This window comes from Procambarus clarkii, chromosome 72 (assembly GCF_040958095.1).
Source record: "Procambarus clarkii isolate CNS0578487 chromosome 72, FALCON_Pclarkii_2.0, whole genome shotgun sequence".
In the NCBI taxonomy this organism is placed as follows: domain Eukaryota; kingdom Metazoa; phylum Arthropoda; class Malacostraca; order Decapoda; family Cambaridae; genus Procambarus; species Procambarus clarkii.
In genome coordinates this window covers 9,765,781-9,793,231 of record NC_091221.1, presented here as the reverse complement: position 1 = coordinate 9,793,231, position 27,451 = coordinate 9,765,781, and the positions used below count along the sequence as shown (strand labels likewise).

Here is a 27,451-nt window from a genome sequence, read left to right as displayed (position 1 = left end):
CCTACTGATGACGTCACAAGCTAGGTAGCCAGCCCATGTTTCTGTAACACCCGTTACATCCTGCAGTATTTAATTATCACTATATTAATATTTTTAAATAGTTAACATTTCACTTTTTAGTTAGATTAAAGTTGAAGCAGAATGTCATAAGCAAGGATGGTGTGCTGAATAAAGATGATTTATTAAGTGGATGGAGCCTTTAGCTGATCCCTTCCTGTGATTGGCTGTTGTGTGAATGTCAACAAAGAATATATTATGCACCCCATACCACTTGTGGGCGGAGCTTGGAACCTCCTACCCGAGCACAACAACCCGCCTTATGGGTTGCTGTTTGGCTATTTGTAGTGCGTTGGAAAAAAAAGAGATGGCGCTAGTTGTATTTTGTAGGGTAATTTGTTATAAGTGTAATTTGATGTCAACAGATGGCGTAAGCTGTACCTTATAGCCACTGTTGACCAGCCAGTCGATAGTGTTCTTATCTGCCGACAGATGGCATCAGCTGTATTATTATTATTTTAATAATATTATTACAGTAATAATAATGTATTATTATTACTTTAAACACTGATCTATACGTCTGGTAGCTTATAATAAGGTTTTTATATTATGCTGGTATTAGGTAACTAGAATTCTGCAATTACTTTTTTTTATCAACTGTTGAGGATATGTAAAATAAATGTAAGGTTTTGAGGCTAAGTAACGAAGATAGTTACAAGATAGGAGCCAGATGGTGTTGAGATTGCAAAAGGGTATGATAAGAACTTAAGCCAAAAAATCGATGCATAAATGTTCGCAAATATGAGACTAGGATTTATTTCTCGAAAAGTTACCAATAAAATACGCTTTCTAGTTTTTTATTTTTAAAATTAAGACCAGGGATTCTGTCTAACGAAGCTGCAAGCTAAAACACCGTAATCCTATAATGTTCATCTGTAGCTTGACCCTAGATACTCGTTTATTAAACGAATTTATTGTTAGAGTTCATTAGAAATCAACTTTGTTGAGGCCAGAGTTTCTAACAAATACCTTCCTGTGATTGGCTGTTGCAGGGAATGCCAATGCTTATATGAATAAAATGTAAAATAAGAAATACGTCCTTTTGCTTAATAACCTTGTTGTTGTACAAATGAACAACAATTCCTGTTTTATACAAGACAGACTTCCATTTAACTGAATAATGTAGACCAATAAGAGGGTGGAGGCATTGTATCGCCGATATTATTTGTGTGAGGCAACTCCTACTGATGACGTCACAAGCTAGGTAGCCAGCCCATGTTTCTGTAACACTCGTTACATCCTACAGTATTTAATTATCACTATATTAATATTTTTAAATAGTTAACATTTCACTTTTTAGTTAGATTAAAGTTGAAGCAGAATGTCATAAGCAAGGATGGTGTGCTGAATAAAGATGATTTATTAAGTGGATGGAGCCTTTAGCTGATCCCTTCCTGTGATTGGCTGTTGTGTGAATGTCAACAAAGAATATATTATGCACCCCATACCACTTGTGGGCGGAGCTTGGAACCTCCTACCCGAGCACAACAACCCGCCTTATGGGTTGCTGTTTGGCTATTTGTAGTGCGTTGGAAAAAAAAGAGATGGCGCTAGTTGTATTTTGTAGGGTAATTTGTTATAAGTGTAATTTGATGTCAACAGATGGCGTAAGCTGTACCTTATAGCCACTGTTGACCAGCCAGTCGATAGTGTTCTTATCTGCCGACAGATGGCATCAGCTGTATCATTATTACTTCCGAATTCCCTTTAGACACTGATCTACATATCCCTTGGCTTATTATAAGGTTTTATACCATTTATGATAAGTATTAGATAACTGGAGTTCCGCAATTATTTGTATTTATCAACTGTTCAGGATATCATCATATAATGTCTGGTTAGGACGTACTGCTCTCGATTGATGAAGATTAAGCCACCCAAGAGGTGGCACGGGCATGAATAGCCCGTAAATACTGCTTTCGTAATATTATTCAGGGGGTGGGGGAACTATCAAGTGAAAGCGCCAAGCCATTACGACTATATAGCATTTGGAAGGGATCAGGATACGGATTTGGGATGGAACGGGGGAAAGGAATGGTGCCCCTCTTGGGCGGTCGGGGATTGAACGCGGACCTGTAGGAAACGAGACCGTCGCTCTACCGTCTGGCCCAAGTGGTTAAGCGTAATATTAATAAAACAACAATTTATGCATATAATAACAGCATTTCACACTAAAAATACTTGGATATAATGAAATTTGGTAGTGAATTCCAACCTAGGAATCTCCTATGACTAAACTGTACTTTTTAATCATTTTTATGTACTTACTACTTATTATTAAATTATTAAGTACTTACTATAATAATTAAATTAATTATTTTATTTAATATTTAAATTAAATGATAAAATAATAGGTAATAATAAATCAGTGTGTAGGGGGACAGGCAGCCAGTGTATATATATACATGTTAGGCTTATACCAAGGTGCCACAAAGGTGCCACAAAGGTGCCAAATTAAAGACTGGGTGCTGCCGGGGCGGGCCCAAGGGCTGCTGGCGGCCCTGGCCAGGCTGAACTTCCGCGCCCTTATAATCACCATTGTTTAATAATCTTCACAGGGAGAAACAACTGTAAATATAGGAATAGTTTATTACAACATACACGGTAAAGAAAACAGCTCGGAAACTAAGGAAATAAAGCTGCCGAAAAAACATTAAAGACCACTTCAAGTTCAAGTATGTTTATTGAGACAATAAAAAAATACATCTCAAAGGGATAGAGTAGCTTAGGCTACTTCTACCCCCCCCCCCCCCCCCCACCTCTACTTCAAGTCCCTCAAGGGGCGCACAAATTCAGTGAGTACAAATATACAAATCACAATACAAGAATCCCATTTAACATAGCAGGTTAAAATAGGAAGCACAGCATATAACATAGAGAGCAGCATATAAGTGTTACAAGTTACAAGGCAACATTAAAAAAACATGGAGCACAATTTCACAAATATTGGAATCAAAGAAGATTTTAAATAACAAACCAATACTCCTGTCCAATAACGATGGTCAGCTTACAACCTCTGATACAGCTATTGAGTTCAATAGGTTCTTCTCTTCCATTGGGTCATCCCTTGCAAATGATATTCCATCTTCCAGTACTGATGTTCAGGACTATCTTACAGGTAACTATCTACAGTCTCTGTACCTAATGCGTGCAAATTCCACTGATGTTAATGAGATAATCCTTTCCCTTAAAACCAAGTCTAGTGCCCTTGAGGAGATACCAACTTTAATTTACAAAAAAGCCTCCAGATCTTTAGCCCCTGCTATTGCATTGCTCTTCAACAAGTCATTTGATCTCCAAACCTTTCCAGATATTCTAAAAAAAAAAAAGCGAGAGTAACCCCTGTCCACAAACGTGGTGATCTGACTGATGTTAACAACTACAGACCTATATAAAATCCTGCCAAGCTTGTCAAAAGTATTCGAAAAAACTAATCTACAAGCAGCTTTACTCTTATCTAGCCAAACACAATATACTTAGCTCGTGTCAATATGGCTTCAGACCCAAAAAAAGCATTAACGATGCACTTATTAGTATGATTAACTTGATACATGTAGCTCTTGATAAAAACGCGTTCCCTTTTGGGTTATTTGTGGACCTGCGTAAGGCTTTTGACACTGTCAACCACCAAAACCTTCTTAAATTACATCATTATGGAGTCAGAGGTCACTCCCTGCAATACCTCAAATCTTACCTTACTGACAGGCTCCAGTATATTTCTGTGAATAATTTAATTTCTCCCACCCTACCCATCAACATTGGTGTTCCTCAGGGCAGCATACTTGGCCCTCTCCTCTTTCTCATCTACATTAATGACCTTCCAAATGCCTCCCAACACCTCAAACCAATTCAATTTGCTGACGACACAACCTTCATTTACTCCAGTCCTGATCCCCTTGCTCTCTTGCTCAATGTCACAGTGAATACTGAGCTAAATAAAGTCCATCTTTGGCTAACTGCCAACAAACTCACCCTCAACGTTGACAAAACTTTCTATATTTTGTTTGGCAATAAATCCTCAATTCAAATAAATCTCAGGATAAATAATACCCAAATTTGTAGCAAAATAGATGGCAAATTCCTTGGCGTTCTCATTGACCATAAGCTGAATGTCCAGGGACATTCTAAATATATCAAACCCAACATTTGCCCTGATGATCTTTTCCAGCTGTATTTTAAAACCCAGAAGAGTTTCGGCGTTTATGGAATCGGTGGGTAGGCGGTTCCACGGGTTTACAACCCTATGGGTAAAAAAGCATCTCCTGTTTCCTGTCCAACATTCTGGTTTGTTGAGTTTGAACCCGTTGCTCCTTGTTCATATAACATTTGAACTTTTGAAGACATTGTCCTGATCGGTATCCTCCAAATTGTTTTGTATTTTAAAGGTTTCTATGAAGTTTGCCCTGTCATGCCTGGTTTGTGGTGTTAGCCCTGTGGCCCTCAACCGTTCCTGATTTTTGTCGTAAGACATAGCTCCATAGCTGTGGTAAGACATGGCTCCAGAGCAGCTATGTCTTTCTGAAGATGAGGTCTCCATGCCTGGATACAATAATTCATGTGGGGGCGCACCGGAAACTTATACAATTGAAGGTCTACTTTCTTTTCCTTTGAAGGTAAAGGTACGCATGTTTATTCCCAGGGTTTGGTTTGCTTTTTTACTGCCGCTCCCACTTGTTGTACAACAGTCAGTGATTGGTGGATTCTGACTCGATTCTGATTCAGTAACCAAACCCAACAGTGCCGGTGGGCTGATGGAAAATAGCCTCGGCTACCATCAGCTTTTGTCCGGTCGTGAAGGTCGAGTGGATTAGGTGCCCTGTACACCAGTTGCAAAGTGCTCCTGGTAATATGGGTTCGAGTCACTTCTGGGGTGTGAGTTTTCAGTTATATATGTGTACAGAAATAATATTAATAAAACAACATCGTGTAGTGTACTCTATATATCAAAATATAATACTTTGAACACCGTATCATTCACTCAAAAGAAAATTGGGCTACTTTTATTACAAGTTCGCTACTTCTAGACCATAGGCTCGCTACTTTCCGCCACTTGGATCTGGCAACCTGCAGTGAGCCTCGGCCGCGTCCCTCGGCACCATGATTAAGGCCATACTCGTCTTCAATAACCACGGCAAACCCAGATTAACCAAGTTCTATCAGTACTTTGTAAGTACCTGTAGAGTAGCACTGTATTCCCGACATAACTGTGTGGAGTGCGATACAACAGCTTGTATTATGCACTCCCCCACTTATAGGCCAAGGGATGTATTTTGACTGCTAAACTAATAAATTCTTGTGGTCCGTCTAATTACCGCAAGCTACCACAAGCTACAAAAGCTTCACAAAGCTTGCTGGCAATACGTTAGTCATGAATAAATATGATATATTATGCACTAATCTACCCCTATCTTAATTATGGTATCTGTGCATGGGGGTCTACCACTGCAAACCACCTTAAGCCCATCATCACACAGCAAAAATCTGCTATCAGAATAATAACTAACTCTGCTTTCAGACAACACTCAGCTCCCTTGTTTAAATCCCTAAACTTGCTAAATATTAACTCCCTCCACACATTCTCTTGTGTCAACTACATTTACAAAACCCTGTTCTTAAATGCAAACCATGCTCTGAAACTCTCCCTGGACAGATGTAATAGGACCCATTATCACCACACCAGAAATAAATATCTCTTTGATATCCCCAGGGTCAAACTTAATCTGTGTAAACACTATGCAAATTAAGGGACCTAGTCTATGGAACTCACTCCCTAGTGAATTGAAAAACTGTAAAACTTTTGCCTTATTTAAAAGCAAAACCAAAAAGTACCTAACTTCATCTTCTTAGTTTCCTACACTGAGCTTTAAATTTGCTCTGTACCTAGTGTTACCCAATCTCCTAATTTTTATGTAATATCAAACAACCTTATCATTGTGTTCATTGCTGTCTTCTTTTATGTGCTAGCCATATGCTGTATTGTGACTACCAATTTTTGTCAACTACCATTCAAGCTGTCATTGCAATCAATCTTAGCTACTTATGTGCTTTAATATACTGTACCTACAATTTTCTCTCATCTTCTTTTTTTTCATTTCATGTAACTGTTATCATTTTTTTGTCTATAAATTTTGCAAGTATTTACCTCCTTAAAATTTTCTTAGATTAAGGACCTGCCCGAAACACTGCGCGTGCTAGTGGCTTTACAAGACTGTAATTACCATATTTGTATCCTCACATTCCTTATGTACATTCTTGTATATGCATAAATAAATAAATAAATGTTAGGTTAGGCTGACCTAACCTAACCTAACCTAACCTAACTGACGCTTGGATCGTCAACTTGATTTGGCATCACCAGCTCTTTATTTTCGTTTAATTTCTTTATAAAAAGATACTTTTTCAGATTAAAATTATGTTTTTTTTGTGTTGTACATTCAGCACCAACATTATAATGAGTAAATATATCATATTTATTCATTACTAACGTATTGCGAGGAAGCTTTGTGAAGCTTGTGTAGCTTGTGGTAGCTTGCGGTAATTAGACGGACTGGATTCTTGAGAAGTTCCAGTATGTTGAATGGTTTAAATAGTACATTTTAAGGGTGCTAATATTTGGTATAATGGTTTTTTGTTCACCTTAAGATCAGGAGTAAATTATAAATGGTATAACTTTTCATGAAATCAGTCCATAATGGCAGCTGTGGATGTACTATACAGTATTACATATTCATGTGGTCTTGCCCAAAATGTTTTGCATAATAGTGGCTTCATTAGTATGTGTAACTCCTGTCCTTACAATTGTACATTACTCTTATGTTCTTTGTACACACATTATTTGGAATAAACATTGATTGATTGTTTTTGTGTTTTTTTGGAGCTAAATGTACAGTATATGACTATATTGTAAGCAGTTGTATTACATTAATATACTGCAGTGCCCAATGTACATGTACAGTATCTTAAGTACTGTATTGATTTTCCAAAGTTGTTGGAATCGAATTCCCTTCATATAAGCCAGACCTAATTGTACTTCACTCATTTTTAGCCAAAATTTATTGATACCCTGTACAGATTTTATGGTCAATATACTGCCACTGAAGCTAATCCTTCAGCTATTACCATGTTAATTTGATGCAAAAATGTGTTCACTAAATATATATATAATACTTTCTATATTAATCAATAATTATTGGGTTGCATTATACCATGACTAATATCTTATTTACTTTGTCCAGCCACTTTGACTGGACGGTAGAGCGACAGTCTCGCTTCATGCAGGTCGGCGTTCAATCTCCGACCGTCCAAGTGGTTGGGCACCATTCCTTTCTCCCATCCCATCCCAAATCCTTATCCTGACCCCTTCCCAGTACTATAAAGTCGTAATGGCTTGGCACTTTCCCCTGATAATTAAAAAAAAAAATTACTTTCAGAATGAAGAAATGCAGCAACAGATAATCAAAGAAACATTCCAGTTGGTGTCCAAGAGAGATGACAATGTTTGCAATTTTCTTGAGGGTGGCAGGTTAGAGATTATGTATTAAGTGTTTTTCAGTAGTTTAGCGTTTTATGCGAATCCCAGGTAGAACAAAAATGGTTAGGTGTGTGTTTCCTATCACCTAATGTCCCTATCCACCTAGCAATAAACCTGTCTCCTGACACAATGAATTATTATTATTATTATTCAATTATTAATTATTACTGTGTTTAAAATTGGATGAATATGATCTCTATTATTTCAGATAATTTATTCTGAAGTAAAATTTGATGTACATACAGTACTGTATTTTATTGAATTATTGTTTATTTCAGTTTGATTGGAGGAGCAGACTACAAATTAATATATCGTCATTATGCTACGTTGTACTTTGTCTTTTGTGTTGATTCATCAGAAAGTGAGCTGGGAATTCTAGATCTCATTCAAGTTTTTGTAGAAACCCTTGACAAATGCTTTGAAAATGTCTGTGAGCTGGATCTCATATTTCATGTTGATAAGGTAAGATATGTTGATAACTTCATATCTCCTTTGAAGTTACTTGTATGTCAACCAGTAACTTCAAAGTTTTTTGCTAAAATTTGTAAATAAATATATATTGAAAGGATAGGTTGAAGAAAATATATAAAATATGAATCAAGAGGTATTTTGCAAGTTGAAGTAAATGGGATGAACTATGCTGTATACAGTGTCTATTACTGGGGGGTAGCTTTTACCGTCTGTTGGTAAAAGGTACAGTAATGTTAAACAATTTACTAGCACGTAATTTTTTTCTACTTGCATTGTGGGCATCCGAATTCTCATCTTTTTGTTTCTTATAGCTTTTCTCGTGTTCTAATTTACATACAATACTGGTACTTTTAAGTTTTGGTATTCCTCTAATAGGAAAAATAGATGCAAATGTAATACTGTATTTTAGATTGATAGTTGCAATATTTCTAGTGCTGATGAAAGTGTACATTTTTCATAAAGTGAAAGTGATGTCAGCAATGCTAAATGTGATGTTTTTCTACACCCACTGAGCTCACATTGCTCGGGCATAATGGTATCTGTAATCAGTGTCCATTACAATTAAAGTACTGTATTGCTCTGAAATTGTTATGGATATTAATGGTAAAATATATGCTTATTTTAATTAACATTATTTGCAGGTTCATTATATTCTGAATGAGCTAGTAATGGGAGGAATGGTGCTTGAGACAAATATGACTGAAATCATTACAAGAATAGAAGACCAAAACAAACTGGAAAAACAAGAGGTAACAATATTTTATTCTTTGATAAAACTTGAATAGAAGTGTTGTAATTTTTTTTTTTTGTATAATCTTGATGCTTCATTACCTTTCATTTAACTCTTTGCCCCAAATTGCATATTTCACTTTTTTAGTGTGTGGTGGTGCATGTTTAGTATACAATATATATATATATATATATATATATATATATATATATATATATATATATATATATATATATATATATATATATATATATATATATATATATATATATATATACATAATATATATAATATTACACTGTACATGGACATTTCGTTCTGAGTAGCTAAATCTAAAGCAACATATAGTTTTCCATCGTCTCGCGTACAGGACTGACAACTGTCAGTTAGGCACGACTGAATTGATGTGCATTTCTTTGCTGAAACTCATTCAAATAATTTACATGGCTAATATTTGGTTCCACGCAGGTTTGCATGTGTTAATACAATTATAAATTTGGCTTAGTAGAAGTTGCTGCAGGTTTTATTCTGGTAATTACTTTTCATCTGTATCATGTTAAATATGGACTAAACATTTTTTTTAGGGTGCGGTGGATGTCATCTTAATACAAAGAAAAGCTTTGGGTGCAAACAGTCAATAGGCTTCTATTGAAAAGGATCGTGTAGCTAGTTTCCATTATGATTTATGGGAGTTTTGCTCAGTCAGAATATATATTGGACCATATCTAATTAAATGCTAGTTTAAGCTGGTCAAAATAAAAATTATAGACAAAATCTAAACCTTAATAAATGGTTTTGGTCTTGGGAAAGCCAATGATATTAATTTCAAAAAGATTAGGTAGCTGGCTTTCATTTAAAATTTGAAATGTATGAAACCATATTTCCTTAAATATTAAATTAATATTGGTATGATTAAACAAAAATGTTTACATAATATTAACCACTGAATCAGTTTTAAACATGGAAAAGTCATAGGTCCTATTTTCTAAGAGATCATATGGCCAGCTTTCATGAAAGTTTTACTCAGTTGAGCTGGCTTTATCTTCTTAAATTTTGTGCAGTGTACCAATTCTTATATATTTGTGCAATATTATTCTTGGGTAGCTTGTGTTGTAGTAGTTGGTACACTTGTCTCTTGAGTAATTGAGTGACCTAATTAGGTCACTCTTGAGTGACCTAATTTGTCACCTACACTCACCTACACTTGTCTCTTGAGTGAGAAGATCTGGGTTCAAATCCTGGGCAGGGTGGAGCAGGTAGATACCATTCTTTTACTCAGGTCACCCATGTGTATCTAGCAGTAATTGCAGACCCTGGTTTAAAGATATTAGTGACGTGTGTTCAGGGAAAAGTGTTTCTAAATAACCTAACCACTTCGTGTCTGATCGAAGGTCTAAATTTTAGCATTATAGTACTAGTATTTGCTTTTTTTATTTAGTACAAATATTTATTTTAGAATGTACATTATCCTATTTTAGTGCAAAATCATTAACCCCTTAAAGAATGGCTATCATCAAAAGTGCCACCCAGCCTGTGGGCCTCGTGTTTGATGCTCTCTTGTATAGCCTACCTGCTGTCATTTCCTCGTGGTTTCATGTCTTTTGTGTGAGGTACAGCTTAACTGTTGTCATGTCCTCATGTTTCATACCTTCCATGTATGGTACAGCCTGATTGCTTTCATGTTTTCTTGTTTCATGTTCTCATGTATGTTGATGGGATACCTCTTGCTAACTTTGGCTGCATTTTAATATGCAATTTGGTGTTGATTTACTTAAATTGATGGCATTAAAGTTAGATCACAAATACCCCAATTGTCATTTCATAATTTCTGTATTATTCTTTTAAACTCCTACCCAATAACAGCCAGCAAAGAAATTGTTTTTGACCTTAATTTATTGTTTATGGTAATCTACTACATATTTTGTGTAATTTTAAACTTTTAAGTTTTTCATAAATATTTGATGTGCTTATTAGATATCCCCAATAGGAATGCCATATGGTTTTATTATGTTTATTTTGCTTTCTTTTCCTGACGGATTTTTGTTCAATATCTTGAGAATACCTCATCCTATTTAATATAAACCGAACATATTAGTTTGAGCAAGAACGGTTTGGTTTCTATTGAAGTTGGGCAATATAACACCACGACAAAACATTTTTGTTGTGTTTTCCTGTTTCTGTGTGGTATCTTAAGAAAGCTTCATCATATTAATTTTTAACTTGAATCTCTTAATGCCTGATCTGAACTAGTTTTACTATGTTATGCAGTCGTTGTCACAAACTGCGACAACGCTTATATATCCTATATTCACTGTCTTTATAGGGTAACCAGTTTAGTTCATGTATTGTTAGTTCATTTATAAATTTATCATTTATATACTCCAAACCCATCCTGTGGGTGGTAGTGGAAAGTGTTAGAGACACATAATGGGTCAGGGATTGAACCCCCACAATTCATTTAGCTAAGTAAGTTACAATCTTGATAAGCAAGTTACAACATTGAGTGCACATCATCACATCAACAATGGGCTCGAGACCGACCACAAGTACAGTTTCTAAATGAAGCAACTGACATGTGGAGAGCTAGTGTCACAATTGATATGTTTGTCCTGTACACTGCTCCCATCCAGTGGGGGCAGCAGTGGAAAGGTTACAGCCACTTAGTTACTACCTACAGTTAGCAAACTGGGGATATTTGGCCAAGACAAGTAGCAGATCATTTTGAATTAAATATTTACACCTCTGGAACATTTGTTACAGAATTGTCTCTGAATTCCCGTATCTTTTCGCACTCCATCACATAGTGACAGGGTGTGTGCAAATAATTTTGTTGACACAGTTTACATTTGGTCGGGTCTAAATCAGCAGATAATGAGAATTCCCAGAGATACTTGTAACTGAGTGTAAGTCAAGTAGTAGTAACATCTAGAAGTCTGCTGATTTTATTGGATGATCCATAGATGTGTGGCTCCTCTTGCATGATAGTATGATGATAGATGGAATTACTGGTGTCAATTTCACTTTGCCTCAGATCTACAAGATTTTGTTGAAGTTCTTGATGTACTTTTGTTCTCAGACTGCTTATTGACAATCCAAGGTCATACGGTACTCAATTTTGCCTTCAAAAGCAGATTCTTTGGCTGACTCATCAGCTCTGTCATGCATTCAGAGTCCGAATAAACTGGGCCTCTACCCTTTAAACTGAACTATTTGCCTTGCTTCTTACACTAAAATGTGTAGAAGTCTCCTAACTTGATATATTAATTTTAAGTGACTCATTATCATCATTAATGGCTCTCAATTCTTTAAGACATAACTGTAACATGCTTGTGTCTGAAGCTAGGGTAACCAGAGATATTAATTTCTGCCACAATTGCTCACCTCACTGGTTACTGTAGAATTGTTTAACATTGATCCACAATTGTTCACAACCACTTCTTTGGCACAGTTAAATAAAGCATTCCCTTTCCAGGGTCACAGTCAACATTCCACTTGCCTCTTCACAGACAAAAATAAAAAGGAGCATTTGCTTACCATGACCTCGGGTCGTGTCTTCAATAGCCTCTTCAATGGCTACTCCTGAAAGATTCACACACACTAAGTCGTTACCCTTTCCGACGTTCACTGGTCGGGACTCTCACTAGGCTTTGACAGTCAGTCCATTCACGTTGACCCATCAAGATCCAAATGAAGGTACTTGCAGCTCCCTCCACTGAGTCTGGCATGCTATCGAGTCTCTTCTACTCTCAGCAGGTCCCTTCGTCAACAATACTCATACGATCTTATCCAGAAAGGTCCCCTTAGTGCCTCAATGTGGTCAGAGTCCTGTTGCCTCTCTCCTAGGCTCAACTGGCCACTTAAAATCCAAATCTGCTGATCCTTGCGAGAGCGCCCAAGGTCAACCTTCCCATCGGAAGTCTAGCTGAATAGTGAGCTGGGCGGGCTCGGTGCCCACCAATGACGTCGCAGAAAGCTCGTTGCTGATTGACTGAGCACCTGAGCCACCTCCACTCACCTCTCTCATTGTGTGAACTCTAGACATGTCACTGCAATCCAATAGTTCCCGGATGTATCACCGCCCTCTTGGGTACCATTTTGTTTCGCAATCTGCCACAATTCACCCCTTAACATCCAAATATTATGCAAGATTGTGTTTAAGACTTGTTCATTCTTAACTTAAATTACAGCTTGGGCTGTCTGCAACCTTTCTAGGTGGGTAAGAATGACTCTTTAGGCTGGAAAGAATGGTTATTAGATGGCAATCATAACAGAGTACTGTACAGTGCTAGAGGTTGCAGCTGGTAGTACATTGGTCGTGGGTTCGAGTCACTTCCAGAGTCGAGCTCTAGAGGATTTTCTAGTTGTTTAATTGAGAAATGTCTGGAATAGGGATTGAGAATATGTCCCTTGATTGACTGTGATTATAATATTAGTTTGTTAAAAATATTTCACTGATAATGTTTCATTGTGAAGTTAAATTAGAAGAAAAATAATCCATATACTGTACTTTACTAATTTAATCTACAGGGCCCATATAATTCTGCATCTGCGTCATCACTTAGAGTAAGTGCGTTACACATTCATGTGTGAAAAGACCATGTAGGGCTGTGGATTATCAGCAGCTTTTATGATCTTGAGTGTGCTTAGGCTTTTACCAGACTAATGTATTTTTTTAAGCAGGTCCCCACTGTATGATGTATTGAAATTGTAGCTTTGTTAAATTAAGGCTGAGTCTTGATGAAAGTTCCTTCCTAAGCAAGCCATTTGGCTTCAATCTTGGACAATGTCTTAATGTTCTCTTAGATAGGGCTATGTACACTTGGGGCATGTTAACATGTGGCACTGTTGGAACAATGATCTTTTCACACTTTCGTCAGGTCATACTGATGCATGGAAATGCAAAATTGAGCCAGTATAAAATAGAGGTGTCAAAGACACAGAGAATAGCATATAAACATCAAAGATCTGACATTTTTTTAACCAATCATCTTTTAAATTCAGTCAATATAAACAATGTTGGTGTAACAAAAGTTTAATTTTCAAGAGGGATTTGGACAAGTTTCTTTAGAAATTGTTATCATATGGGTTGTAAAGGATTTGTGGGATTATGAGCTTTTGCAAGCAATAGCCTTGCCAAAAAAGTTATCACCAGAAAAGCCTGGCTCATTTCTGGGGGTGTGAGAGTAACACAATTCTCAAAATTGACTATAGCAACCTTTGCAAAAGTTTATTCAACTTCGTACTTTGAAACCCCTTTTAAGTGCTTCTTAAGAACAGAGGAAACATGGTTTCTTCTATTCTTAAGGTTGGTTAGTTAGATATGTCACGGTCATCCCTGTATGACTTTCACAGTGGCAGGGTTAAGCTACATTTAAAACAAGCCAGTCAAATTCTCCTTGAAAAATAGTGGAATCTGCAAAGAATTCATATAAAAATCTGGACCTACAGTGCTGATATTTCAATGAACGAGCCCTCAGCTTATCTGTTTTATAGGCTGACTGCTCAGATTAGGGTTTGAACAAATCAGCAGGCCATACCTGAGCGAATGGAAACAACCCTGCACCCAACATGAAGAATGCCATATGCAAAAAGAGATGAATTTTAAAGTTAAAAACTATATATCTGGAATCCTGCAAAAAATTATACAATGCAGGTTTATGACAATACTGTGCTTGTATTTATAGTCTTGATAGCTAACAACACAATGGAACTTAAACAAGGTTGTAGTCTGTAGGGAGGGTTGTAGGGAGCCGGTGGCTGAGTGGACAGAACACTGGTCACGTGATCCTGTGGTCCCGGGTTCGATCTTGGGCGCCGGCGAGAAACAATGGGCAGAGTTTCTTTCACCCTGATGCTCGTTACCTAGCAGTAAATAGGTACCTAGGAGTTAGTCAGCTGTCACGGGCTGCTTCCTGGGGGTGGAGGCCTGGTCGAGAACCAGGCCGCGGAGACACTAAGCCCCAAAACCCAAAATCATCTCAAGATAACCTCAAGATCTACCAAGTCTCATGACCTTCACTTAGGATGGTAGTATGAAACAGAGAGAACTGGTTTACTAAATATATTCATGGCATACTCTACCATGATGTTACCTTCATCTGGTTCAGTCTTTAACTTGGACTCCTGGTTGATGTTATGGTCAATCAAGTTGTTGGATGCTGCTGCATGCAGCCTGGTGTAGGAATCAGGTACCATTAAGAGGTTTTTATCAAGGTCTCCTAACCCATCTCCCTAATACTGTAGGAAAGGATGGTTGAGGGGAGACCTTGACTTGAAATAACAAAAATACAACCATGAATTAATCTTTCAAGTATGACCTGAGGTAAACAGAGCATATAGTGTAACTGCACATAGGTGATATGGCAACTAAATGCTTCCTTAATATGCATGCCCACCGTCCTTCAATCTAGAACACAGGCCACAAAAGCAGAAGAAAGCAAAATAATGCCCTCTTCTGAGGCACTAACTAAACTGGTACAGAGAACATAACTGTAACACCAGTGAGTTACAGAATCCAGAGACATGCAGTGATTGTATATACAGTACATGCACATAAGAAGTGTCCACTACCAGTACTGCAGTATTGACCAACTCCTCAATGATAAAAACAAATGACTTGATGGAATTATTTTCGTGCCTACCATTCCTAAATACTTACGGGAACATTGAGGATAAATGTCAGGTGGGCAGAGTTGGGTTACACTGCTGACACCTGGTGGGGGTTGGGGTTAATCAGCATAGCCAGGCATACCGATAAACAACTAACAGAGCATTCTTTGGCAGCTCTTTAATGTTGTGTAGCACTTGGAAGGGTTTTATTGTAGTTGAATAAGCCTTCTAAAGTTCATTCCAGGCTGAATTGAGAATTCTTTAGTGTGTCTTTCATCCGTATAACTCAATAGTGGTAGTAAAGAAAGATTCCTGTTGTGCCAAGATGGTGACCTGCCTTGACTGTGCATAGTGCTACCGAAGGGTACAGCCGAGTGTCAACTCAGAAAGTTTTGTTTACAGCATATTTCATGTGTAATTTATAGGTGAAATATAAAGCTTATACATATTGCTATACCTACTCTTCCATTTACAAGTTTCTGTAAATATTGACTTATTGATGCTCTGATTTATATAAGCCTGTGGTGTGATGCTTTTTTCAGGTGACATCCCCTCAAAAGCTGTTCATGCATCTGAGAGAGCTCACATAGTGAGCCATAAGAATGTCTACTGTTTATTGTGGTAGACACATCTGCTTTCTTGCATGTCAGGCTGACTTACCAGGAATGTATATAAGTTAATGAAAGGATTTGTGCTTAATAAACCTACCCAATAACATAATAAAAAAAAATCAAGAGCTTATGTTAAAGGTCGCATGCAAGCATTTTGAAATATTTTAAAGTAAAACAAGTCAGTTTATCATATCAAGGGGACATAATGAAATTGACCATTAAATAGCAAGACAAAATGCATTGTTTTGCTCTGGATAAGTGCACCATTTAAATATCATAAGGTCTCAGTGTAACTTGTGTGCTGTTACTGTTGTTATAAGGCCTGTTGGCACTTATGAGGCAGCTAATATTTATATTCATCCCCATCACTCGTGTATTAAACAGTACATGAATGGGAGTCATGCATTGGGGTGGGAGGTAGTGAATGACTGGGTTGGTGGCTCAGGGCCCTAGGTGACAGGGCTGCTATCTGGTGGCTTGGGTAATAATTGTTTGCATAATTGCGATCAGGTGTTGCAAATGCAATTCATGCAGTTACTTGTTTTGGTGTGCTGTATCTTTCTGGTGATCTTTTCTCTTTGTTGCTATGATGATCCTAGATCCCCAGACTTCCCTTTCCCTCTGTTGAGTTTACCAAATTCTGGTAATGGTCTGATCAGGCATTGTCAATTTACAAATGCGTGTGTGGTACTAAAAGTTTGACAAGTATACCACTGTGTAGCTTGGGGGAGGTAATGATGGACCCATCAAAAAGACATTTCATTACAATCAATGATTTTGTATTTTTTTTACACAAATGGGTATAGGAGTCGGTGAATTCTTTCTCCTGCTAGCAGGTTTAAAGGTTTCCTTTCCCATAGTTCTTGTTAAGCTTTACACTACAAGTTTTCCCGGGAACATAACCTGCTGATTGGTTTACAACCAGTTCTCCAATTTGGAAATAGGGTTAAACAGTTAAGAATTAATGCCCAGTAGATCCTGGTCAAGGTTTAAAGCCCAGATTGAAGGCTATTTAAACCTTTAGTGGAGAGAATTTTTTAGGGAGAGGGGGAATCCCCCTGTTCAGTTTTTGTGGAATGTTCTCTTCTTGCTTTCCATTTGAGTAACTAGTTCAGATTTGAACTAATATTGACCATGCACAAAGAAATCCCATTAACGTGATGTACCAATGAGAAAATCAGCAGGAGTCACGAGGAGGCTTCGAAGCTATGCACTGGGTACTCCCAGGCACACTCTAGACAATGTATTTTTGATATTGACCACTTCCAGCCAATCATGGCATTCCTTCTACAAAGTTGTTGCTCAATTTCTAAAATTATTTAGTGTTCAGAAACTGAAACCCTTTGGTAAAAAATGTGTGAAAATATATCACTGCTCAAGAACTGGACTAGTGATTCTTTGAAAAGATGAACCTATAACAAGTTGGTTGCATATGGCCTTTAAGAAATTATTTAACTAAGTATATAGTAAGCATGGACCTGCCAAACATAATGCAAACTGTGTTTTCATTGGTGACAAGTTTGCTGTGATGATTTTTGCATGGTTTGTTGTGATTAATTTTGCATTGTTTGCTGTGATGAATTTTGCAGGATTTGCTGTGATGAATTTTGCATGATAGCTGTAATTTGGCATTGGTGTTAACATTCTGTGATAAAGGTAAATAAATGTAGGTACAGTATTCATTCAGAGGCTCCAGTTACATTGAAGAAAAAATAACAACATTCAATAGATTTGATCATGTATATATATATATATGTTCATCTTTAATTTGTTGTTGGTTATTTGCTTTGAGTGCTTTTTTCTTCATATTATGGTCCTTATCATCATTATTACTACCCTATTTTTCACTTTCATGGCACTGGGAGATATTTGCCAGAGAAGATAGGAGAGAAATATTTAAAAAGAAGGTTATAACTATTCCAAAGAATAATTCATCCATTCACCATACCTTCCATACACAACAGCATCACAGAAAATCAGCTCTACCATACTCCAGCAAATCATCCCTAGTAGCATCTCCACTGCTTCATAGACTAGATGTAAAGTACTCCTCGTAAGTTGCATCCAAAAATGTCATTCACTTCCTCTTAACAAACTGCTTGCACTCAACCTTACTCTATACCACTTCTTTAATGCTGATAACACTTACCAGTACTTAATGCTTCTATACACATGACACCATGAGCATAGCTCTCATGCTGTAACTAGTAAGCAGTAGTAGGCATCCTTCAGTCTCTTGAGACTATGGAGTTGCGCTCTGGTTGTCAATCTCTCCAGGGCACAAAGCTTGGGTCCTGTAACTACACTTGGGTAATTACACACAGTCAACTTACCTGTCCTTATTGGCCTACCTCTGGTAATTTTTTGTACCCTCAAATTCACTTGAATACTCCTCTCTTCATTAATGTATCATTCATTCATTCAGCATATAAAAGCATCATGGCAGATTTATTAATCATACAATTTACTAACTCACGCCACATCTTTCCACGATGATGCTATTCCTTGCTCACTGAAATCACAATATCATGATGTATCTGTGAGGGAATGCTTGGAAAGTCCAGGGATGCTGGTTCAATCCCAATGTTTTCTCTTATAATACCTTATTCTGTCTTCCAAGCATGATGCGTGTCTCCTCAGATCATCGGTCTCTACTGTTTTCTCGCATTTGTTCTAAAAGTTCGTACTAATATTTCACATTCATATATACAGGCTGGTTACTCATCACACCACTAGCCTTTATAAATGCTCTAGGTTACTTCTCAAATGAAAACTTTACTGCATGTGAAAATATTGCACCATCTCCTTACAGACTAATTGTGCTCTTTTAATTTTGTTATGTACTTTCTCCAAAGAGTCTAAAACCCATGTACACCTTTGTCTTCCTCACATGCATGATTCACTAGCTGTCTTAGCTCTGATGTATACGATATCTGATGCAAACATTCTCTTCCTCTATGTTCATTGTTGACACGTTTCTTCGGTTTGATTTTTCAACCTTTCAATCGCTGCCCTATAGTATACTTTATTCACTATACTGTACTTGGTAAACTAATGAATCAGTAATTCTTATTCACCATTCTTATGCAGTAAATACTGTCATTCATTTTGCTGGTAGTTTCTTTGTTACACTTTTTACTTCAAAAACATTGGGTATTGAACTTAATGAAATAGTACTTTCTGACCAGTCTCTTGGATGCTCCCCAAGCCAAAGCCATTTGGACCACCAAACCAACATTGCTATGCTAGGCTCTTGTTGCCTTCCCCTAAGCTCGATAAGATTTTTACAAATGGTTTATTCAGAAACAAAAGGTGGGTTAGGGAGATAATGGCAAGTCTGAGGCAAATCATTACCATACTACTTGCCAGTCAAGAAAATTGAGAGAAAGTATGCAAGCACATTCAGCACCTTCCGTAAATGTGAGCCACATTAAGGGTTAATGCTGGAGAAGGTTGAAGTGACCTTACTGTTTGAGTCTAGTGCCACTATAAGAGAATATGAGTTGAATGCCACCAATTTTATCACTGCACTGCAGGAGAACTCTGAATGCAAACCAGAGCCGAGCCTTGGAGGAAGGTATGCTATGAGCAAACTGTAAGTGCATGGATTACCCTGCATTGAAACAATAATCTTAATGGAAGAACTAACCAAAGTTATCTAATTGGCCATTGCAAAACTCAGGAGAGTGACGGTGGTGACTCGAGGATAAAGTGAGATGATTCACTCCAACCTTGTTTACTAGCAGGGTTCTACCATCTGATGGTGATGGAATGTACTATAGTTGGTAGCAGTTGTTTTCAGTGTTTTGATTAGTATTCCTTGCATTGCTAACTAATGCTTGTGATGGATGTTAAGGTTATTGCTGTTGGCTGTCTTATAGCGAGCTGGTCTCAGTAATGTTTAGAATTAGGCCCATTTTAGAATTAGGCTCCTTTGCCCATTTGCAAAGATCCTTATCAGGCTTGCAGGTGCTTAGTGTAGTGACATTGCCTAGTGGGCCAATGGGCTTCTTGTTTACAAGAGCATCTAAGGGCCCCTCAACTCATAAAGCATCCAGTTGTCACTAAGATTTTTTAATGTTTTTCCAGCTCAATTCTTCTTCTCTTTCTTCTCTTTAATGTTTTCACATACCTTTTAATTTGTTATTCATAGACTTCACTTTGTTGTTTTCATCTATTTTTGTTACTTCGTTCAACCAAGCAGTTCCTCTTGCTCTTCTAGTTTATACAGTGCCATACACTTGCAGCGAATTCTTAATGAAACAGTCCTTGAAGTCACCTCGCTTGTCCTTTAGATCGACACCTCAGTTTGTTGCTCCTAGATCTGTACCAACTCTGTTTCTGTACTCATGGTCCTAGATATGTACCAACTCAATTTTTATGCTCATGGAACAACTCTAAATCCTAATTTCTCAACTTTTATTATTCATTGTCTTTTCTTCTCTGTCAATCCTTCCGGTGTCTGGGCCTGGTGCGGTTCCCAGTGTTGAGTCAAATTAAGCAGTAGAATCCACTCCTGGATTATATAAGTCTCCTGGAGTATATAAGTCTTCAGGTTCTTATTTACTCTTTCATTATTCATAAGATACCTGGTATGTACTATATATTTGTGTATGTCCTTGTTCTTATAATATGAATCAGTAATATGTAAATCTTTAATTATTAATCTTTCAGTCTAAAGGACTGTTAAAAAAATCAGAATGTCATGAACAGCCACCTCATAATTATTAGTGCTTGCGCCACCTTGTTGTTCAAATTACCCATAACTATTATTCTAATATTTGACATCATTCCAGTCTCATTATAAAGTAGAGAACAATGAAATGTTTCCACTAACCACTGTCATTGCATGGAGCATATGCCTTTGTTACTGGTCTATTACAATAAGTTTAATTTTGTTCATACTAAAAATAGGAAATACTGCATTTTCATAGTGTAGACAACATACACACACACACAGGTCCTGCCTCGGTCTGAGGCGGGACCAAAGAGCCAGAGCTCAACCCCCCGCAAGCACAATTAGGCGAGTACACACACACACACACACACACACATACACATACACATACACATATATACAGTATATGTATGTCTATCTGGTTTCTATCTGCCATTGTTCGCTCATGTAGGTCTTACATTTTTCCACTGAATCAATGGAGGACCATCGAACAGTTGTATGCTCGAAGCCAAATTCATCTGGATGTTGATTACTGGTGTCAGCTCCCAAATGAACACAGCCTGAAGCATATGAATCCTCCTATGGTCGCCAGTATCATTATCTATCTATCTATATCTCTATCTATCTATATCTCTATCTATCTATATCTATCTATCTTTACCATATACAAAATTCAGAATAGTACTATGTTTGTCATTGTTCAAAATTGAACCATGCCAAGAGATCTCAGTCAGTGCCTTATACCACTAATCATTCAGTAATAATCATGCTCCCTCCATGTAATCTTCACTTCATTCCACATGTTTCTGTATCATCTCTGCTTAGTCTTGCATAAACCTAACATCCAATTTATCATCTCTCTAAACTTTAACCACTTTATTCTCTGAAATTTGCACTGCAGCAGAGATCTTTATGGGTGTTTGATATAGTTTAACCAGTAGTAAAATATAGGTATGCTATATAAGCAGTCTGCTCTCTTTCTCCTAGTTTATTAAGTTAATATTATAGTTTTCTTTTTAAGACTTTCCCCAATATCTAAGCACGATTACATGGTAACAAAGGACTTCTTTTTCCTTATTTTAACATGTGCACATTTTTGAGGTTTATGCTTTGATCTCCTACTGAGGTGAGCCAGGCTTGATAAGAAGATTGACAGTGCAATAAACATGTATGGTGATACATAATTTGAATATGTTTAGTTTTTTATTGTTATCATACAGTAAACATAGAAATTACATAATTCATTATATTTCCATAATGATACTGAAATATATTTTCACTTGCATTGGACAAGCTACCTTGTCTTAGTGATTATTTAAAAATAGGTACACTCTGCATTGATGAATGTAGTGTTTTCTGGGAGGGCGCCCTTTAGTGGCTCTTAGAACTACCTGCCTGGTTGACGTCAAATCTCTGTGAGTCGTGAGTGCCTCCTTAAAATAGAGGCAAAGGCATCTGCAGGTACTAGATTAACACAGGCCAAAAGGAAAAGCTACCAGAAAGGCACTTCTAGTGGTTTTGCAGTTGCCCCAAAAGAAGCAACTGCATGGCAATATTGGTACCCCAGACAAAAACTATGACAGCACTCATTATCCAGACCTAAATGGTAGCTACTCGAGCACCAGCAGCAGGCGACAGATCCTGCAATTCATACTCCCTGCAGTGTCCCATCTCAGTTATGCACAGGGTATGATTGCATTAACAACGCCTAGTGTTCTTTCCACTCTTCCTAGCTTCAGTTCAGCTGAGTGGGACTTGGTCCTACAGGGACCTCTGTGTGTATTTGTTCCAATTTGTTGTACTGTACTTTACATGTGTATTCTTTTTAGCTTCATTCTTATGTAAGCCTCAAATCATGTTTGCCTCATCTGCCTGTGGCTAGAATTCCCTTTTTTGTTGTCAGTTGCATTGAGTTCTAAACCAGCTCTTGCTTTGGTTATAGCTTATGCTTTCCTTCATTGCATTTTCCAGGTCGGGTAGGGAGTGATTGACACAAGTACCACGAACATTTCCCTGCACCTTACCATTACACTTAGGTATTTGCCTGGTCCCCCCACCCCCCCCAGTTTGTGTTGGTGGGGTTCATCGGGTTGCAGGTCTTAGAATATCAGATTTGTATCTTACAGGCTGCAGTAAGGGATTGCCTGGCAGTATTTTTTACATTTTGTCTCTTTGCTGCCTGTTTCAGTTCCATTCTTCATGTCTTTTCTTTTTTGGCTGTTTGTTGACCATTTTCCATTGCCTCATACTGTTATTTCCACTTGGTCGGATTTGGCAGAGCCTATTTTATTGGCTTTTAGTGTCGTCGTTTTGTTTTTGCTAGTTTGTACATTAACCCGGACCATTTTTTTTCTCATTTAGCTTGCTCTCCTTCTCCTGGACTGCCTTTGTCACTAGATTGTTCTTGTTTTTCAGTTTTCTTCTCATTTCTGTATTCTTTGGTCCCAGATCTTTTCTCATGTTTTCTTTTTGTTCCTTCATCTGCTGTTGTCTTCTTCCTTTTTGGCTCAGTTTACAATGGCAGGGTTTTCGAGGGGTTCTTTGGATATTATATCATGGTTTCTTGTTCATTTCCTTCTTTGTCCTGGTGTTGATTGCTTAAAGGTTCCTTGCTGCTCTGCAAGTGCAAAACCTCTTCCTCTTACCCCTTGTAAGCCCTCTTTTTCCCTGTTGTACAGAGATAGTGCAAGACACCACCAAAGGGGATGCCTCTAGAAAACCAGCATGAAATGTAATGAAGTGCCACTTTCTGATGGGTCCTCTTGAAGACCTCCCATTTCCCACCCTTGCAGAGGTTATCATGGTCATATTACAGTGGCACATGTCAGATTGGTAGCCAGCAGGGAGCTTGGGTTGCCAGGGGTGCCACCTGATCAGTGTATCGAACTACAAGTTGGGGTTGGTTAATGAGTGTTGTAATTTTTTTGTTGGAGGTACCAGTGTTGTCATGCAGTTGCTTGTTTTAGGGCATTTTACCTTTCTGGAGATTTTTCCTTTTGGCCTGGTTTAATATAGTACCCTCAGACTCCTTTGCTTCTGTTGTTGGATACAGGTCCCTGTTAGGTTCTCATGACTCACAAGGGCCTGGTGGTGTACTTCAGGTTTGGAGTTAGCCAGGTGGGTAACTCAAGTGGCAAGCAAAGGGACCCACCAGAAAAAGGCATTTCCTTACATTAAGGGCTGTTGTTTATTTTCATATATTTTATGCCCTTTTGTCGTTCATGTTGCAAATTTACAAAACTGCTCTGCAATTTTGTAAATTCCTTACAATTTTGAATGTCATTATCATGTAACCTCTTTTGCTAATGTTCACTAGTTTTGGCATAGCTTGTGTTTTAGTTTCGAGAGTGTTTTAGTAGCATATCTTTGGAACTTTTTCTAGTTTATTCTTGCATTTTATGAAATATGGTAACCATACAATTACTGGGTATTTAAGTTTAGATCTCATGTATGTCGTAAATCATTTTTTTTTTTTTTGGCCTTTTGCCCATCGACGAATTTGAATGCAATTCTGAAATCGACTAGAATAGCAAAGGCTCCTCTTCCTGTGTGTGTTGTGTGGTTCTCTGGTTACAGCTTGCTACCCAGTACAATGCTATCTCTAGATTTCTCTGTATATGAGTTATTTAGCATCTTTTCACATAATTTATAGGATGAATGGGCTCTGGTTTCTCTCATTTTGCACTCCATTACATGGCACTTATCCACATTGAATTCTATTTGCAATGTGATGCTCATTTGTGTAACCTGAGTGTAGTTACAGGATGAGAGCTATGTTTGTGGTGTCCCGTCTTCCCTATAATCTTTGTTATATGGTGATTTGGAGCAGCTGATGGTTTTGACATCAATCACTTTTTTCTCACATACATGCATACATGTGTATGTACATGTGTGCACATATGTGTATGTGAATTAAATTTTGTAGTCTAAATACTCAACATGTTGAAGTACAGTATGGTAGTTTGAATTAGGTTTGGTGTGAGCATTCTTCAGCCGTAATCGGCATAATTCGTATTTTGAATTTTGTCTTATAAATTCCTTGAGCATTACATAGAAAATTTATTACCATTGTACTCAACACTGAAGATCATTTCATAAAATACGGACGTGCTTTGGGATATATATCTAACCTGGTAAAGTGAACACGCTTCTTCCCTTGATGACCTTACACTAATAAAATATGTAGTTAGAAATTGGTTTCTCATTGTTTTGCAAATAAATTAGTATAGACAAAAGGTGTAATGAAATAAGTGCTTAAAATGAGTTAAAATGTATTCGCGTTGTTATGCTGACTCAGTTCTCGAACCATTAAAACATTTTGCAAACTTGTGCACTGTCTGGGCTTGCAGCTGGGTTGTGATGTCATCTGTTTGGGCTTTGATGCTCTATCCCATGTCTTTTGCTTGTGGCTTAAGGGGTCGAGCATATTAAAATACTGAAGGTACTGTATTTCTCATGTTCCAAATAATGACTACAAATGTTAATGCTAAAATTAGTGGGGTGTTCTTGATCCATCCCTTTTAAGATTAGAATAACGTTTCTATTAAATAACTTTGTAATTTGTTATTAGACAATCAAAATTGTTTCTAAGGTAAAGATATAAAGCTTTGAAACCCAAAGCTCACATCAGGTAATAAGTGAGAACTTTGCCTATTTTCATGCTGCACTTGTTCAAATATTAGTAATTATCATGAATAATATTAGTTTCATCTGTGTACACTTTTCTAGAACTATTAATTTCGATATTGTCCTACAGGCTGGATTAGCAGCGGCTCCTGCTCGGGCAGTATCAGCTGTTAAAAACATGAACCTACCACAGCAAATAAAAGATATCAAATTGCCTGATCTTCCAGCTGCCATCAAAGATCTCAAGTTCTGACCACAGATGCCTTCCATGTGGATTATCTTGTATATGCCATTTATTAATATAGGATTACTATTGTACTATGAGTAAAATTAATTTGCATGAATTAAAATTATTTGAATTAAAATTATTTTACTAAGAGTAAAATTAATGACAAAATTGTCATCTATTTGAACTATTTTGTATACTGTATTTTCATCTGCAATCAAATCCAGTTTGAGAAATTATTTTGCAATAAACAAATAGTATTAGTATCTTGAAACTTTTTACAAATGTTCCTAAAATAATATACAGGTACTGCATTTCTTTTTCCAATTCAGAAACAGTACACTTTATCTAAATTATTTTGTGTGTTATCAGAAACCAAGTCAAGGTGTTTCCTGCAGAATCTATTATAAAAAGTAACACTTAATAAAATGTTAAAGGTGAGATGGAATTATCTGTACCCTTTTAAGTGTAGCTGCATGAATCTTGTGAAGATGTGGAACATAAAGTACACTTGGTAGGGATGTACACAACAGTGGTTTGGTGTTATTTTTTTTATTCTATATACTGTACTTACTGCACAGTGATGTCACAGTAATCTAGATCAGTTCGTTTCAGGACCTGCTGTTGAAGTAAGATATTAGATGCATTTTCCCATTTCTGGAAGCGTCTTCTAGAGTACTTCCCAAGCTTAACTTCAGTCCCAACAAGCCGTATCTCAACACACCAGAGTTTAGAAAATCACCTGTTGCCTACTGGAAGACAGTGTCAGATTGTGGCTTACACTACAAGGCAAAAAATATATAGGTGCAATGAAACACGTCACTTCTTGAAGGAAATTTGGCACCCCTATGTAAACGAAGGCAAATGATTGTGCTGCTGCAAGTTACCCTAAATGTCTTTTGCCTGACCACCAACAGATGGCAGCCCAGGGGTAACCTGGGGACAGAAACAGCCTGCCCCCTCAGCCTGTCCCAGCAGTATCCTCTTCCAGGACCATCAGCTTCACACCTTCAGCTAAGTGGTGTTGACTTTTCCTGGAACACAAGTTCCACTGTGAGCCATTGCTTTCTGTTTACTTTTCACTATTGTGTTTATGCCACTCAGACGATGGCCAGGGTGCCCTTCTCTGAAGCCTGATTGTATTCTTTTAAAGCCACCAGATATATCTGCTCTGAGAAGCTGCATGCTACCTCATTTATAAGCTGACTTGTTTTAAGTCATCTGTGGGACTTTGCTGGTAATGTTTTGCCATTCTGATGACTCTTAATTTGTTTTCTTAAGTACTACTTTGTCTACTGTAGCATCTTTCCTATCTCTCTCATGCTACATAGCCTTCCCGGTTTGGTGCCTTCTATTGATAATTACTTACTTTCCTATCTCTCTCCAGCCTGTTTGAGAAACTTATAAACTAATCTATACGAGGCATGGTGTTGTAGGTCAAAAATACTGTATGCAGCCTCTCCACCCTTAGACCAGCTCTGCAGATGTCCAAGGCCTCTTGCAGTGTCTTACAATCTCCATCTGTCTTGAATCTTCTCATAATTTTGCATCGTCTACAAAGATCAACATGTAAAACTTAACCCTCCCATAGTTAGGTCATTAGCATAAATGATAGTGTAGCTACTTGCACCAATCCTCTGTACTCCATATGTTACCCTATGCCAGTCTGATTTCTCACCCTTCACTGTGACCCCGACTCCTGTCTGTTGGGTACTCTCACTCATGTCAGTGCTCTTCCAGTTACTTTCAGCTGCCTTTCATGTTAGTGTAGTAATCTGTTATGCAGAACTTTCAAAAGCTTTTTGTTAGTCTAAAATTATGCAATCTCTATCTTTCCTGTTCTGTCTTATTTTCATTACTTATAATAAAACTCCAGTAGGTTTGTTAGGTATGATTTCCTTTCCCTAAACCC

General features: G+C 37.4%; 1 protein-coding gene across 4 annotated transcripts; it reads left to right on the top strand.

The window, feature by feature from the left end:
- Positions 1–5,066: 5,066 nt before the first annotated feature.
- On the top strand, positions 5,067–25,980 carry or (AP-3 complex subunit sigma-2 or). 4 transcript variants are annotated; one of them, XM_045767513.1, is made up of 6 exons: positions 5,067–5,223; positions 7,488–7,579; positions 7,867–8,050; positions 8,701–8,808; positions 17,974–18,062; positions 25,444–25,980. In XM_045767513.1, exons 1-6 carry the CDS (start codon positions 5,155–5,157, stop codon positions 25,451–25,453), a joined length of 552 nt encoding a protein of 183 aa, XP_045623469.1. In that variant the 5' UTR covers positions 5,067–5,154; the 3' UTR covers positions 25,454–25,980. The 4 variants fall into 4 exon arrangements, with proteins under 4 accessions (XP_045623469.1, XP_045623470.1, XP_045623467.1 ...); XM_045767514.1 differs by lacking the exon at positions 17,974–18,062 and adding an exon at positions 15,941–16,019; XM_045767511.1 differs by lacking the exon at positions 17,974–18,062 and adding an exon at positions 13,317–13,352.
- Positions 25,981–27,451: the final 1,471 nt, after the last annotated feature.